Source organism: Peromyscus californicus, unplaced genomic scaffold (assembly GCF_007827085.1).
Source record: "Peromyscus californicus insignis strain IS unplaced genomic scaffold, ASM782708v3 Scaffold_10__1_contigs__length_136768540, whole genome shotgun sequence".
NCBI classification, from domain to species: domain Eukaryota; kingdom Metazoa; phylum Chordata; class Mammalia; order Rodentia; family Cricetidae; genus Peromyscus; species Peromyscus californicus.
In genome coordinates, this window is record NW_026294391.1 from 7,944,098 (window position 1) to 7,959,428 (window position 15,331).

The 15,331-nt window shown below is 36.7% G+C and overlaps 1 protein-coding gene across 1 annotated transcript in view; it reads right to left on the minus strand.

Annotated features, from left to right (window-relative positions):
• Usp9x (ubiquitin specific peptidase 9 X-linked) overlaps nucleotides 1-15,331 on the minus strand; it is a 120,982-nt gene that overhangs the window by 62,485 nt on the left and 43,166 nt on the right. Inside the window, 8 exon segments of the mRNA XM_052739061.1 lie at nucleotides 119-461; nucleotides 1,358-1,445; nucleotides 8,043-8,176; nucleotides 10,149-10,285; nucleotides 11,028-11,234; nucleotides 13,216-13,320; nucleotides 14,312-14,464; nucleotides 15,146-15,284. Of these exon segments, the coding sequence (XP_052595021.1) occupies nucleotides 119-461; nucleotides 1,358-1,445; nucleotides 8,043-8,176; nucleotides 10,149-10,285; nucleotides 11,028-11,234; nucleotides 13,216-13,320; nucleotides 14,312-14,464; nucleotides 15,146-15,284 (1,306 nt within the window).

The following is a 15,331-nucleotide window of genomic DNA, read 5'->3' on the forward strand; positions in this document are numbered from 1 at the left end:
CCAGACTCCTGGGATAAGCATCAGAGAATAAATACATAAAAATTATGCCACATTTAGCTATAGTTACTTATTCAAAAACATCAGTTCAATGCTGACAGAGCTCCTACTTTTGACTTACCCTCCAAAGATAGTCTAATCCTATTAACTCCAAATCATCCATCATATAGGCTCTTCTTTTTGCTACTAGCTTTCCTTCTCGACAATTCACAGCTTTGAAGAATCTCTCAAAACATTTCATTCCATTCTCAGTTAACAAGGAAGGATCAAGCTGAAGCACATTGCTTTCAAAGAAGTCCTTATTGATATCAGGATCTAAGTCTGGCTCGTCCCCCATTAATTTGGAATACCACTTAAAACAGGCTTCACGATCACAAAGGTAAACTGCATTTTCAGCTAAGCACTTCCATATTTGTTTTGCCTGAGGAGCACACAGCCACAGTTGGCCATCCTTCAATAAAAATCTTAGAAAAACATAAAAAAATTAATTTATTTGACACAACACAACCTACTTGTTTATATATGAAATAATACCTCTATTACAATTTTTAACTACAAATGTCAGTTCTTTCAGAGAACTTGTCAGTTTTGTTTTTGTTTTTTTGTTTTGTTTTGTTTTTTCGAGACAGGGATTCTCTGTGTAGCTTTGCGCCTTTCCTAGAATTCACTCTGTAGCCCAGGCTGGCCTCGAACTCAGAGATCTGCCTGCCTCTGTCTTCCGAGTGCTGGGATTAAAGGTGTGCACCACCACCGCCTGGAACTTGTCAGTTTTTATCTGAGAGTTCCAGGACAGTTAGGGTTACACAGAGAAGGCCCGTCTGGAAAACAAGTTTAAAAAAAAGTCCTTTAATAAAAGCATTTCTAGCATATAAACAAATATGAGCAGTCTATCCTAAAAGCTTAAAATAATGAGGTGAATGTTACAACCCAGGGACTAATGTTAAAGCATTCAGCAACACAGGAAGACATGGGACTTTTTTTTTTTTTTTCCGAGACAGGGTTTCCTGTCCTGGAACTCCATCTGTAGACCAGGGTAGGCTCCAACTCAGAGAGATCTGCCTGGCTTTGCCTCCCGAGCACTGGGATTAAAGGTGTGTGCCACAACTGCCTGGCTTGACATTCGACTTTTTTTTTTTTTTTTAAGTTTTTCGAGACAGGGTTTCTCTGTGTAGTTTTGGTGCCTGTCCTGGATCTCACTCTGTAGACCAGGCTGGCCTCAAACTTGCAGAGATCCACCTGGCTCTGCCTCCCGAGTGCTGGAGTTTCTATGTGGGATATTAAGATGTTGCAAAAAGAAAAACAAAACCAAACGAAAACAAAAAACCCCACCAAAGACAGCGTATTCAAATATCAAACAAACCTAAGAAAGTTAAGCCGTTCTTGGACTTCTTGAACATGACTATATCTACTTCCCAGTCTCACAGTTTGTGGGTCATAGTCTTCATGATCTGCAAATTAAGAAAAATACAATGCATTATTCATATGGATAATCATAACACTGCTGATTTAAACCAATGACCTGTCAGTTAAAAAAAAAAAAAAAACAATCATTAATCTGGCTGGGGCGGTGGTGGCACACACCTTTGATCCCAGCACTGGGAGGTAGAAGCAGGTGGATCTTCCATGAGTTCGAGGCCAGCCTGATCTACAGAGCGAGTTTCAGAACTACCAAGGCTACACAGAGAAACCCTGTCTCAAAAAAACAAACAAAACTACTAGTAATTGGTACATTGATAATCGGTGCTTTCCAACCCATTTAATATCCTAACAAAATGTATTTTCCTTTGATACAACCCAAAGTAAATGATCTGTTAAATGTGCTATTAAAATTCTTTAGCACAATCCTTTTCCTCTTTCATATGCTATAAAGTTCTGGCCAAGAATATTAGAGAAGTGATGCTACATCCTCCTGGTATTACAATCAGAAGGCAGATCATATCACCGTGAATCGATCCTCACGATGCTCACTTTGATTACATAGTTGAAGTAGTTTCCACCAGGCTTCTCCACTGCCAAGATACTGTTTTTCCCCACTAACATCAGCCCTGCTCTATTCTGTGTTTAGACATAGAGCTTTGAAAAAATTCAATGAAAGCCAAATAACCAAGGAAAGTCAAATATGACAATAGCTTTATGCTACATGGAAGAGAGGCCTTCCACAGAGAAGCATCCAGACTATTAAAAACATAGTTGAGCTGGGTGGTGGTGGCACACACCTTTAATCCCAGTACTTGGAAGGCAGAAGCAGACAGATCTCTGTGCGTTTGAGTCCAGCCTAGTTTACAGAGGGAGTTCCAGGATAGCTAGGACTGTTACACAGAGAAACCCTGGGTCGGGGGAAAAACAACAACAACCAGAACCAAAAACACAGTTGAGCTTGGCATGGTGGTGCACACCTTTAGTCTCAGCACTGGGGAGGCAGAGGCAGGCAGATCTTTGAGAGTTTGAGTTCAGCTGGTCTACGTACGTAGTTGAGTTCCAGGCCAGGCATGAATATATATAGAGATTTTGCCTCAAAAACAAAAGTCCATACTTTGGACTGTAAATATTCAGTTTTAACAATTCTTTGATTTGTTAGCAAATAAAGAAGTCTATTGCTGACTTATGACAGACTATGTGGCAGGTATCCCATGGAGGAAGTGTGTGTGTGTGTGTGTGATCGTGATCAATTCAGGTATCTCTGAAAACGGGTGGGAAGTGGTAATAAATCACAGCTGGGAAACAACATAAATCAGTTATTATTTTAAATATCAAGTTGTGAGAGCCATTTCAGAATGCATTATAAAAAATTAAGTAGGGGCTGGTTCAACTCCCAACACAGCACAAGGTGGCTCAAACTGTAACTCCAGTTCTGGGGAGATCTGATGCACTCCTCTGACCTCTTCAGGCACCAGACATGTATATATAATAGTGCATACATACATGCAGGCAAAACACTCATTCATATAAAATAATAAAATACATCCAAAACAATTAAGCTCTCCTGTTTTAAAAAAATGACTTAAATGAAATATATTTCAATCATCAATCTACTAACTTTAAATTTTTAGGTTTCTGGGAAAGTTGTGTAATTAGCATCAGTCTTGTAGTATACTACATTTTTCACTTCAAAGACCATATGAATCATCTCCATTTCCTCCCCATACCCAACCCTAAGGCCTTTCATATAGTCTTTTCTGGGTGCGCCCCCTCCAATTAGCATGTTTTTCAAGATTCATGTGTTGCACCATGTTATTCTTTTGATATGCTGCGTAATATTTTGGACAATACTGTATGGACATATCACTTTTTATGAAGTCTGTTATCAAGTAAGACATTTGGACTAGTTAATACATTTTGGCTATTACAAAAGGTTTGCTATGAACATTCAAATTCAAGTTTTTACATTTATTTACATTTTAGTTGAGTATGGGCCATACTATGGTAAATTCTCTTTAATATTCTGAGGAACTGCCAATCTATTTAGTAAAGTGGCTGCACTAATTTACAAGCCCACAAAGAATGTAGCTCCAATTTCTGAACAGTCTCAGCAATACCAAATGTATACCACCTTATCCACCTAGTATGTGTGATGTACTCTTATCTTACCGTGGTTCTGATTCACATTACTTTAACTAATGATACTGAGTACATTTTAAAGTTCTTATTAGCTATATATAGCTTATCTGGAAAAAATTTCAACCTGTTCCATATCCAGCTCTGAGTAGGTAATGCAGTATCATGCATTCACATAGTACTTGAGCCCTCAGTGAGATTGGAATCACAGAAGGGCTCATTTTGCCTTCTGTTTGCTGAACCATTTCACTTGGTGACAGAAGTAAAAGGGAGCTACAACCATCCTTTAGTTATTCTTCACCTATCTCCACTTTTCGTAGACAATTCACTTGGCATGGAATGTTCTGGCTTCTTCAAGTATAACCAATTGTAGAACTCTGTCCCTATGGCTTCTTTTCTTTTCCTTATGGGCACTAGATAGGACTCAGAGGCAGGAGAGCAGCTGCTTCTCCAAGAATGATATCCCTGCCTTAGCAATAGGTGTTGGGGTGAAAATAGGGTCACTAATTTCCCCTCGTATGGAGCATTGGAGTCAGCTGTGGTGGAGATAACTAAGGCGCTAATTTTGGCCTATAATGCTTAGTTACATTTCACCTTTTATAGATACTAAGTGGGCAGGGTAATGAAGACATGAGTTCTTTTAGGCACATCTGCCTATAAGAGGCTTCTGTAACAAAAGACTAAGGATAAAAAGGTCAGCAGCTTGCTGTGTGAGAGGTCAAGTGCAGCCCTAGACTAGGAGCCATGTGGAGGGGTGTGGGAGCCCGTTTTCAGGTTCCTCGTGGCTTTACCCAGCAGGTCCACATAGAGGATGATTAGGACCACGGGCCTGAGTACAGGTGTCTGAGATGGTCTGCACTTGGCTGGGCTGGGGGGAGGTCTTTTGCTCCACCCCTTGGCGTCTCTATAAAAACCCTGGGGCAGAGACAGTCAGGGCCCGTTGGAATAGGTTCCAGGCCCTCTCGAGGCTATCCTTTATTTTCTATCCGTTTATCTCCGCAATACAAATCCTTATATCTAATATTTCCTGCTGCTCGCACTCAAGAAAACTCTGGGGGGCTGTGGGGTTGGCGGGTAAACGCCCCACAGAGGGAGTAACTACTCCTTAGTCAAACCAGTCCAGAACTGTTTCCACATGGTGAAGCTGACTGGAGACAAATGAGCAAGTTGTGGCTGAAATGCCATTTCTGAGATTTGGATCTTATTTGTTACAACTCCTTAACAGCAATTTCTAGGCACTTTAATTTTTTAATTTTTCTTTTTTTGGTTTCTATGTAGTTTTGGTGCCTGTCCTGGATCTCGCTCTGTAGACCAGGCTGGCCTTGAACTCACATAGATCCGCCTGGCTCTGCCTCCTGAGTACTGGGATTAAAGGCATGCGCCGCCGCCGCCGCCACCACTGCACGGCTTAATTTTTGTATTTTTATCCAGGTCGTTTTGTTAAAGTCCACTGAGTTTTTATAACTCCAGAAGTTAAATCTTTCAATTCCTTACTTTCTTTCCACCCAATATTTAGTATTTTCTTTGTATGTGTATATTCATATTTTATTTATTCAATGGGTACATTTATTTTCATTATTTTGATTCTGTTTTGGCCAATAAAAGCCAAATCCTTTATTCTTTTCACACAAACACAATTCTTTGGTCACTTTCATACTTTTCCCAGTAACGTCCTTGCTCCAGGCCTGAAAATAGCTCCATTTCTCCAGGTAGGTAGAAAATGTTGACAAAATAGTTAATTCTATCTGTAATTTTTAAATTTTCTTTGAAGTCAAGAAACCACCATAGACTTAGTACTTCATGGCTAATAAGCAAGGAAAAATGATGGTAACTTATGTAAATCACATTTCCATTAAGTGTTTAGGTTAGCACATTAACTATCCTACCATTTAGGAAACCAATTAAAACTTCCAATTAAATTACCAATTAAAGCTTCAGTGATAACTGAAAGGTGGTTTACACTTTGCTGTATGCACAGAAAAACTTCAAGAAGACTGGTAAGCATTATGAAAGCACTAGTAGTTGTAACACAAATACTGATAAGAATTTTTAGTAAGTCCATCTTCCTTTATCTAAGAATGCTAACATAGAAGGTGGAGCTGGGCAACGTGGTGCACACCTTTAGTCCCAGCACTCAGGAGGCAGACAGAGGAAAGGTCAATTTCAAAACAGCTAGAGCTACACAATAAGACCCTGCTGGGTGGGAGTAGAGGGGATTGACAGACACCCAAAAGCAGAAGGTAGAATCTGCTGACCATTGGACTTAGGATATGCCCACAGCTGAAGATGCTTGTGGTGATGAAACATGAACAGAACATATACTTGCTGTGGAACAATCTTTTTGTACACTTTAAATATTTGTTGCTCTCACTGGTCTAATAAAGGGCTGAATAGCCAACAGTTAAGCAGACAGATAGAGGTTAGGCAGAACTTGAGGACAAAAAGGGTGCTGGGAAGAAGGAAGGCGGAGTCACCAGAGAGCCATGCTGAAAAAAGGTACTGCCACATGGTAGAGCACAGATAATTTAAGTTGTAAGAGCTAGTTAACCACAAGCCTAAGCTATTGGCCAATCATTTATAATTAATAAGTCTCTGTGTGGTTATTTGGGAATGAGTTGATAGGACAGAAAACCCTGCCTACATATACTCAATGCTAATGCAATGGTTACCTGTAATTCAGAGTATCAGTAAACTGTGGAAGTTTGACATTAGCCTGCTGAACATCTTATCTATAATGAGATTCACACAAAACCCTAACTATGCACAAGCAAGTTCTATAATTTACTACACAATTGCAAATTCAGAAATGTTGGCAGATAGTATCACAGAAGTAAACTTAATGTGAGTTCAATAGGATTTTAGTAGCTTTAAAAATTACCTCTTGCCCATATTGAAATATCTACAGGCTAGTGTTCACTAGAATAGTGTTGTGAGTTAGAAGAAGAAATGATACGAGGACTGATTAGGACAAAGAGAAGGTGTGTGATGTTGATAAATTTAGAGGGGAGAAAAAAAATCCAGAGCTTACTATGTGCCCCAGATATTGTTTTAGCAAAAATAACCCGTTCAAGGTCATAACAGATACTAGGTTTGGGTCATTATTTCAGATTCGGATAATATGTACGGAGACTGACACGTATTCACATACAGAAATAGGCAGTATTAGAAAAAAAACTTGAAAAATGCAAGCATTCTTGTGACCATGAAACTAAGATGAGGCAATAATTCATGTAGAATTTGACTCAAATGGAGTAGAAACTAAACTACACATGTACCACCTCCTAAGTACCCCAAAGCAGAGTCCCCAGCCTCTGACAATGAAAAGCAAGTACATAAAAATCAGCAGTAAAGCACACATAACCTGCATGACTCTTACTTGGGGCAAAGACTGCACTGATAATTACAATGGCTCTGTATCACCAAGAGATCATAGAAAAAATATAGTGCTATGACCTTATTTCTCTCACTGATTATGGTTTTTGTTGGTATAGAACATTTATACCATATGATTGTATACCTATATGGTCTTCAATGTAGTGATGAGAAGGAACTTAAGACTAAAATGACCAAAGAACACCATTTGGTACTCCTCAGCTGCCTGATATTTAACTATTTTCTGGCACCTCATATAGGAGGACATTCCTGGCATAAAAGGGAGAAATTCAAGAGCAGAGTCAACAAAATCAGTAGGGCTATCTTAAGAGTTGATTTTTCATTATGTTTATATATGAATTTTTAGTGTTAAACAAGTTTGGTGATTTATAAGCGCCATGGATTTGATTCAATGCTAAGTCCATTCCACCGACGTAGTGTTACAAAAAGTCTCATTTTTAATATACACCATTGCAGATACCAAAAACTATCAAATGAATGGTATATATAGGAACCATGTCTAACTCAGCATGTAATGCTGATAGTATGTGATGTTCTCTATGGCTGTGGGAACAAATCAGAACCTATGAGATGGTTTTTCTTTTGGGAGTGCTGAACTATAAATCTGGCATAAGACAAAGGAGAATGTGTACTAAGAAGCACATCAGTGAAGAGATTCTGACACGGCTGTTTAGAAGGCAAAATGTTGACATAAGGCTCCACATATAAACGACACTTATAAAGGCTTACAGAAAACATGTTTTTCTTAAAAGGTGAAGGTGGTGTAGTAATAAAAAAGTCAGGCACGTATCTCAAAAGGTCCTAAGAAGAAATTCTTAGTAGTGACTGGCAGAACTACAAATAGGGAAGAAAAAGAAATTATATTTTAACCGGGGAAGGCAAATACTGAGTAAAAAGTTTTGAATGCAAGACTGATGTTTAAGTTATATAAGATCTGGGAGTACATGTGGATCTTAAGTAATGAAATAAGAATTCATAAAACCAACTGCCTTGAGTTTTTTGTTATTTTTTAAAACAAAATTGTCATTCCTAAGGTAATTAATGGAAAACAGCAATCACTGTTACTTCCCATCATTCAGTTTTCTTACAATACATACCTCTGGCATACAGTCTCATGCTTTCCATGTAAGTTGCAAGGTTTTCTGCTACCAAAGTAACTAGGGCATGATTGTGCTGAAGTTGATTGATTAAGTCATGACGATAAAATACATGGGGACTTCGCTGAGTTTGACTGAAACGAGAAGAGCTTAACAATATAATTAGGCAATTAAACTCTGTTGCAATCAAGAGTTTATTACAACTAAATTCTTAGCTACTAATTAAAAAAACTCAAAACCCAGGTTTGCTCATTTATTTCCTTTAATGACAATATTAAGCAATTTTAAAAAATTAATGTGCCAAAAATAAGTATTAGATTACTTGAAAATCAAGTATCAGTTTCTATTTACTTCATAAGGAGTCTACTCCAATGACTATGTCTACTCTCATAATATGGCAGTAGATAAGCATTTGTGTTAGGACACAGGGTTATTTGAAAAATGGGGTTATTTGAAAAATACAAAAATGTAAAACTTTGTATAATAACTAGCATTATAATTGCTAGTTCATGTTTTTATAAATTTTTATTAGAGGCTAGAGAGATGGCTTAGCAGGAAAAGGCACTTGACACCAGCTTGAAAACCTGAGTCTGATTCTCATTATTCTCACCGTGGAAGCTGAGAACTAACCCCTACAGGTTGTCCTCCAACTGCCACACAAACAATGTAGCATGAGTCCCTACCCCCAGCCCCCAAAATAAAAATGTAAAAAAATTTTTTAAATTATTAGCTATTTAAGTCATACACTGGGTACATTTGGTTTGTATCTAAGTTGTTCTTGTCACCGGAAAGATAGTTCCTTTCCAATTTGTTTTGGCATTCACTGAAACTAGTCAACTTTCATAGCTACCACTATATTCTATTATACAGAAGGTCACTAATTTCTAGGAAAGTAGCTAAATACTACCTAGAAAGCAACAGATTTGAGAAAGGTCAAGTGGCATATGTATATTGGGCCAAACACACTCAAAATAGACTACTTTAACAAACATTACTCCCCCCCAATCTATTACACATGAGAAAACGTGATTATTTAGAGTGTGTTCCCAAGATTAAATAAGTGTATTGTTTGCATTATGAATATCAGTTCCACTACACGTAGCTCTTTATTTCTATGCCAACCACACTAACTACATTCTCAGAAAATAAGAGGACAATTCATTTTAGTAAGCAGATTTTGGAACCCAAGATAGTGCATTTATTTCACTAATTTACTTTTAAAAATATTTATTTTCATTACATGTGTATGAGTGTTTGCCTATATTTGTGTCTGTACAGTGCCTACTGAGGCAAGAAGTAGGCACGGAATCCCCTAAAACTGGAGTTACAGATGGTCATGAGCTGAAGTTGAGTTCTTGAAAGAGTATTCAGCACTCTTAACCACTGTACCATCTTTCCAGTCCCTAGTTTTGTTTACTTATTTATTCGAAATAAGGTTTCACTGTTTCATCCTGGCTGGCCTGGAATTCACTGTGTAAACCAGCCTGGCCTTGACCCACAGAAAACCATCTACCTCTGTTTCCTGAGTGGTTGGTTGGACACCACCATGCCTGGCCTAAGATAGTATACTTAAGGATTGATATTAAAAAGTTCAGTGCTCTATCATGCCATCTCTATCATTTAAATTTCTATGTAATTCAATCTTCTAAATTAACTGTAGAAATTTACTACTAAAAAAATTACTTTTGAAAACTATCATGTGACAGCCTGAAACAGCAGAATCACCTTGATTCTGATACTGATCATTTCCTCAAAGGAAGTAGGAATGATATTCTTTTGTTCCAAATGAGCCCTTCTCTCAGTTTTCTGTCATTCCAATAATTTTCTTTCTTTTTTAAGATTTATTTATTTTTATGTATAATAATGCTTTATTTGCATGCACACCTTTATGCCAGAAAAGTGCATCAGATCCCACTATAGATGGTTGTGAGCCACCATGTGGTTGCTGGGAATTGAACTCAGAGCCTCTGGAAGAGCATTGAGTGCTCTTAACTGCTGAGCCATCTCTCTAGCCCTCGTTAATTTTCTTTAAAATTTGATTTTACCAACTGAAATTAATAAAACATAAATAAAAATATCCATATGGTTTAGTTTTAAAAGTCTTACCTCAAATTTTGAGGTGCTTCACCAAACAAACTACAAATTTCTCTAATTTGTTTCAGTGCAGGAATGACCCATTTGTCATTTGTGCGAAGTTCTTCTATAAAGCGATCTATCCACTGGATCTTTTGTGTGTCCCGGTCCTTAAACAATTTCAAGGTTTTATATAGATCAATACTCAGGAGAATTCTAAGTCAGAGTATTTAAAAACAAATGTATATTAAAGTGAAATTAAGCTAAATTTCAATTATCCATGGAATTAGAAAATCAATTTTTCTTATAGGATTAGCATGATAAATATTTTACTTTCTGTAATTTTAAGTAAAAAGCTTAATTTTTTTAAAAGTGCTCTAAGCGTGTCTTAGCTTCACATTTACTACCAAACTCTAAAAAGTAAAACATCAAATTAACTACATACATTCAGTATAGTTTGATTTAAAATTTGCCAGGTTTGAGTTTTAATGTTTTAAATTAAGAGATTCTACCTCATCACAGAATCATGTAACACCCTGATGAAATCATCTACTATTTAGGAAATTCTAATTATTCTTAATCTTTTATGAGCAAATATAACATTTTATCTCCAAAGTCCCTACCTAACTCAGCTTTAATAGTCTATGATCTATTTGAAACTAATATTCCTTTACTGTACATCTGACAACACTATCCCTAAATGACCTACTGCTTGTACTTTCTCCCAAAGATACTCAGATGGCTCATAAAAAGTTACTGTACAGATGTTAAGGCAGACTTACATGAACCATCAATTCTTGAAATCATTTAAAAGATAATGCCAGAATAACCTAAAATTATCCTGTATTTAAGCAACCCTAACACTGAAGGAGCAGCAAAGTCACAAAACCAAACCAAACAGCATCCCCTTACCTGGGAGCAACTATAATCTAGTATTTTGATATGAGCACTGAGAGCCAGGTCCATGATATCTACAGGCACATCATCACTGTGGGCTAGATTCCACAGAAGGTTCAACACTTTATGCGCCATCACACCATCTTTATCATCTTCTGCAAGACGACGAATTAGCTCAAGGAGCTTTTCACGTTGTTTTTTACTTGCATTTGTCCAACTGGCCTAGAAAGACATTTAAATGACAAGAAAATTGGTAACTGGTTTTCTCCTCATCTTTTTTACAGTCTGTGTTGGTAGAGTAGGAGCATGGTCTACACATCAAGTTCCAAGCCAGCCAAAGACACACAGTGCAACCCCCAACTCAAAACAAAATGAAGTGCTTGTTATTTAGCAAGTTCTTGATAAGCATTAATTAATTCAAAGGGGAATCAATCAATCATTAAGGAATTATCTGAAGATTATCCTGGGAGGAAGAGGTCCCAGGGGGTGAAATAACAATTGTTCTATTTCTTTCTTTCATACAAGTATGTCAATGGTTATGTATTACCACCATTTCAGGAGTATCTCATCATTAAGGATGAATTTAGGGCATTCACAATAACTGATTACATTATTTCCTCAGCTGTTTTTAACATACTTCAAAAGATGGGGAAAATGTACACAGCAAGTTTTATCTTTGTATGTGTAAGATAATATTTAAAAACACAAAAATGTTCATTTTATACTTTGTTCCCTTCAAAGCAGTAAATTTCTCAAGACACAGATTTACAACTGAGAAGTTCACTGAAAATATGGACTTCTAGAGCCAAGTGGTGGTGGTGCACACCTTTAATCCCAGCACTCAAGAGGGGAAGGTGGATCTCTGTGTTCCAGGTGAGTCTCATCTACAGAGAGTGAGTTCCAGGACAGGACAGCCAGGGCTACACAGAGAAACCCTGTCTTGAAAAACCAAAAAGGCCTTTTAGGCTACCTAGTGACTGACATAATAAGCTTGGGATTGAGGGTAATTTTTTCTCCCCACTGTGGAATATACATTCACAATATAAACGATGTTTCATTAAGAGTACCCAGTGTAGACATCAACATAACCACTACCTACATTAAAAATCATACATGGTAAATAGAACCTAAGGAGCCATCTGGAACTATTTCTTGAAGTTTATGCTAATTTAATCAAGGTACAGAGAATATTATGTGGTTTTAGTCCTTTTTCAGTGTTCTACCAACGAGATTCATCCATGTTATTAAGTCATTCCAGTTTGCTTTTTTCCACTGCCATGGAGTATTCCATTATATGGACATCTGTTATATATCCTCTCTACATAGCCATTTGTAGCTATTATAAACCACTTCAGTTCAGATGTTTTTGAACATATACTCTGATGCACATATGCAAGAACCTTGAGGTGTTCAGGGTTAAATGACAGCCTTGTAATGCTAGGCAAGCATTCTACTGATGAGCTATGCTAAAATTCCCAGAATGTTGTACGTCATCAGAAATACCACTTAACCTACCAAAGTGTTACAGAAAGTGATATACCCAGCCAGAATCATTATTTTTAATAGCAATACTTGGTGATCTAATGCCAATTGTTAATAGGCTCTCCCTTTGTGAACACTGTCATAATGTCTTATATTCTTAATCAACAAGTTCACTGACCAATTAAGCATTCACTGAGTCTCAGCAAATGATAAAAGAGACTGTTAACACTGTATAACTTGAAGGTACACGATAAGACCAATTCAAATATAACTGTAATGATCTTGGCGCTACCTTCTAAACTACATTTCTATTAAGTTATACTTTACCTCAGTATATATCCCTAGAACACCATGGTAGTTGCTACTCCTTTTCCTGACATCTCTTATGTTTCTCATAATCATCCTTCCTACTTTACTACAGTGTACTTCAACCTATTTCCAAAACACAGAATGGGAAAAAAAAATCCAAAATGATAACAAGAGTTTTGAACAGGAATGAGAGTCCTTATTAGGGCTATTAGCACTATTACGAAAATGAAAATCAAGTTCTCATGGGTAAAGAAAACATTGGCAAAATCCTTCACATCACACCAAGTCCTTCGTATCAGAGACTGTCTTATGAGATTTTAATTGTTTGTTGACTAAAGAAAAACTTGAAGTTCTAATGAATCAACTCTACCTAAAATTAAAATGGTAATAATCTTGCTGCGTTGGTAATTACCTTAAAGCAATCAAAAAGATGATCAAGTTGTTCAGGAGAAAAATCCCATGCTAATTTGGCCAGTAGATCATGTACATTCTTCACAATGGCTTCATGTTTCCCTGCCTATTGAAAAATTAAAAACAAAGAAGATCATAGCATGCTAGACTGTGAGTAACAGAAGCATATAGACTGATTGCTGATGACCATCAGGAGGAAGTTATCACAATCTCCATTCAATTATTACATAAAATTCTTAACATTATTAATTCGTTAGACCTAAAATCTGACAATTCCATTTCTGCATATACATAATTAATATGAACTTTAAAAATTACTATCAACTTGGTTGTTTTTCAGATAGGGTCTCCTAGCTGTCCTGAAACTTGCTCTGTAGACAAGGCTGGCTTTGACCTCATAGAGATCCATCCACCTGCCTCAGGCCTCTTGAGTGCTGAGATTAAAGGTGTGTGCCACCACCACACAGCTTAATTTTTTAATTAGTTTATTGAATATACTAAGATTTCATTGCCCTAAACAAGACACATTATTTTTCCAAAACTGGAATTCTAAATACTTAAAAATTTAAAATAGCAAGGCTATTTTCTTTACTTCCATAAACTAAAAAAACTAAAGCTTTGTAAACTAGAACTCAAAGATATTTATGTAGATTCTGGCTCTTAAAATTTTTTCCAAAAAGGTTGCTAATTATTCTGAAAAGTTTTAAATCGTTGGGAATAAATAATTGAGCGATAACTATACTGAAGGGTTTCTAACTCTACTAAGAAGTCAATGGTGTATATTTTTCCAACAGATATACTTCATTTTGTGGTACTAAGGCAAGTATAATCCACTGGGCTGTATGTTTCCCTACCCCATTTTCTGGGTCAGAACTTTCCTTTGTAGCCTAGGCTAGTTTCCAACTCGCGATTTTCTACTTCCCATGTGCTGAGATTGCAGATATACAAAAGCACACTCAGCTTCCCTATTATTTTACTGTTCACTTCTTCACCTTTTACTAAACATGAACTGTTGCATATTGAAGTGTTACTGACAATATCGGGAAGTTACTATAAGAATTTCTACAAGAAGTATTTAAATGTATCAAAATCATTACCTGTGCTGCCCAGATATTATCAAGATCTTGCAAGGTCAGAGCTTTTTCTTTGATGACAAAACGAAGAATCTTTTCTAGTTTCTCTACATACTGTGGTTGATGAAGACTATCTCGTAAAACTATGGATAAAATATTGTTCTGTTGTATCCATTCCTAAATGTAATTTAAAAAACAGGTTTCAAAACAAATTAAAACACAGACTTTTCAAAGTACCATTCATATAATATAAACAATATATAGGACTCCTAAAGCATATTTACAAAATAGTGTACATGCAGGCATGGTCATCACAGAAAATTATTTTAAAAATATACAGTTTTTACCCCTGAAATGGAATCTTGACATGTAGCACAGGTTAGTCTTAAATTTATTATCCTCCTGCGTCCACTTCCATCCCAATTGCTGGGATTAAAGTTGTGAGCTACAACATCTACCACAGTAATTTATCAGAGAATCTTCATGAATTATAAATACTCAAATCATTAAAAAGATTGTAAGTTGGGCGGTGGTGGCACAAGCCTTTAATCCCAGTACAGGGAGGCAAAGCCAGGAGGATCTCTGTGAGTTTGAGGCCACCCTGGTCTACAGAGTAAGACCCAGGACAGGCACCAAATAACTAATGATGACATTCAACAATAAATTTATCAAACACACAATCAGCAACCAAATAATTATGCTACTTTAGAAAGTTTGAGATTAACAATCTTGTAAATTTAATCAGAACAACATTCAAATATCAACTTTAATGTAGAATGCTAACATTACTAATGTAAGTGACAGTCATTCCAGGTTTAAGTAGTTATTTCGTTAAAAAAAAAAAGTGAAAGGACTCACAGCCATCCTCTCTGCCGTGAGCCACTCCTCTTCCTCAGGATTTCCATGCCGATGGGTATAGTATGACACACTAGAAATTACCTTATTGACTTCATTCAGTGCATTCATCTTTCCATTGAAAGAAGAAATTTGCAATAATCTGTAAAAGAAACTCAGTTTTACATTGACGGTAGAAATTCCTGTACA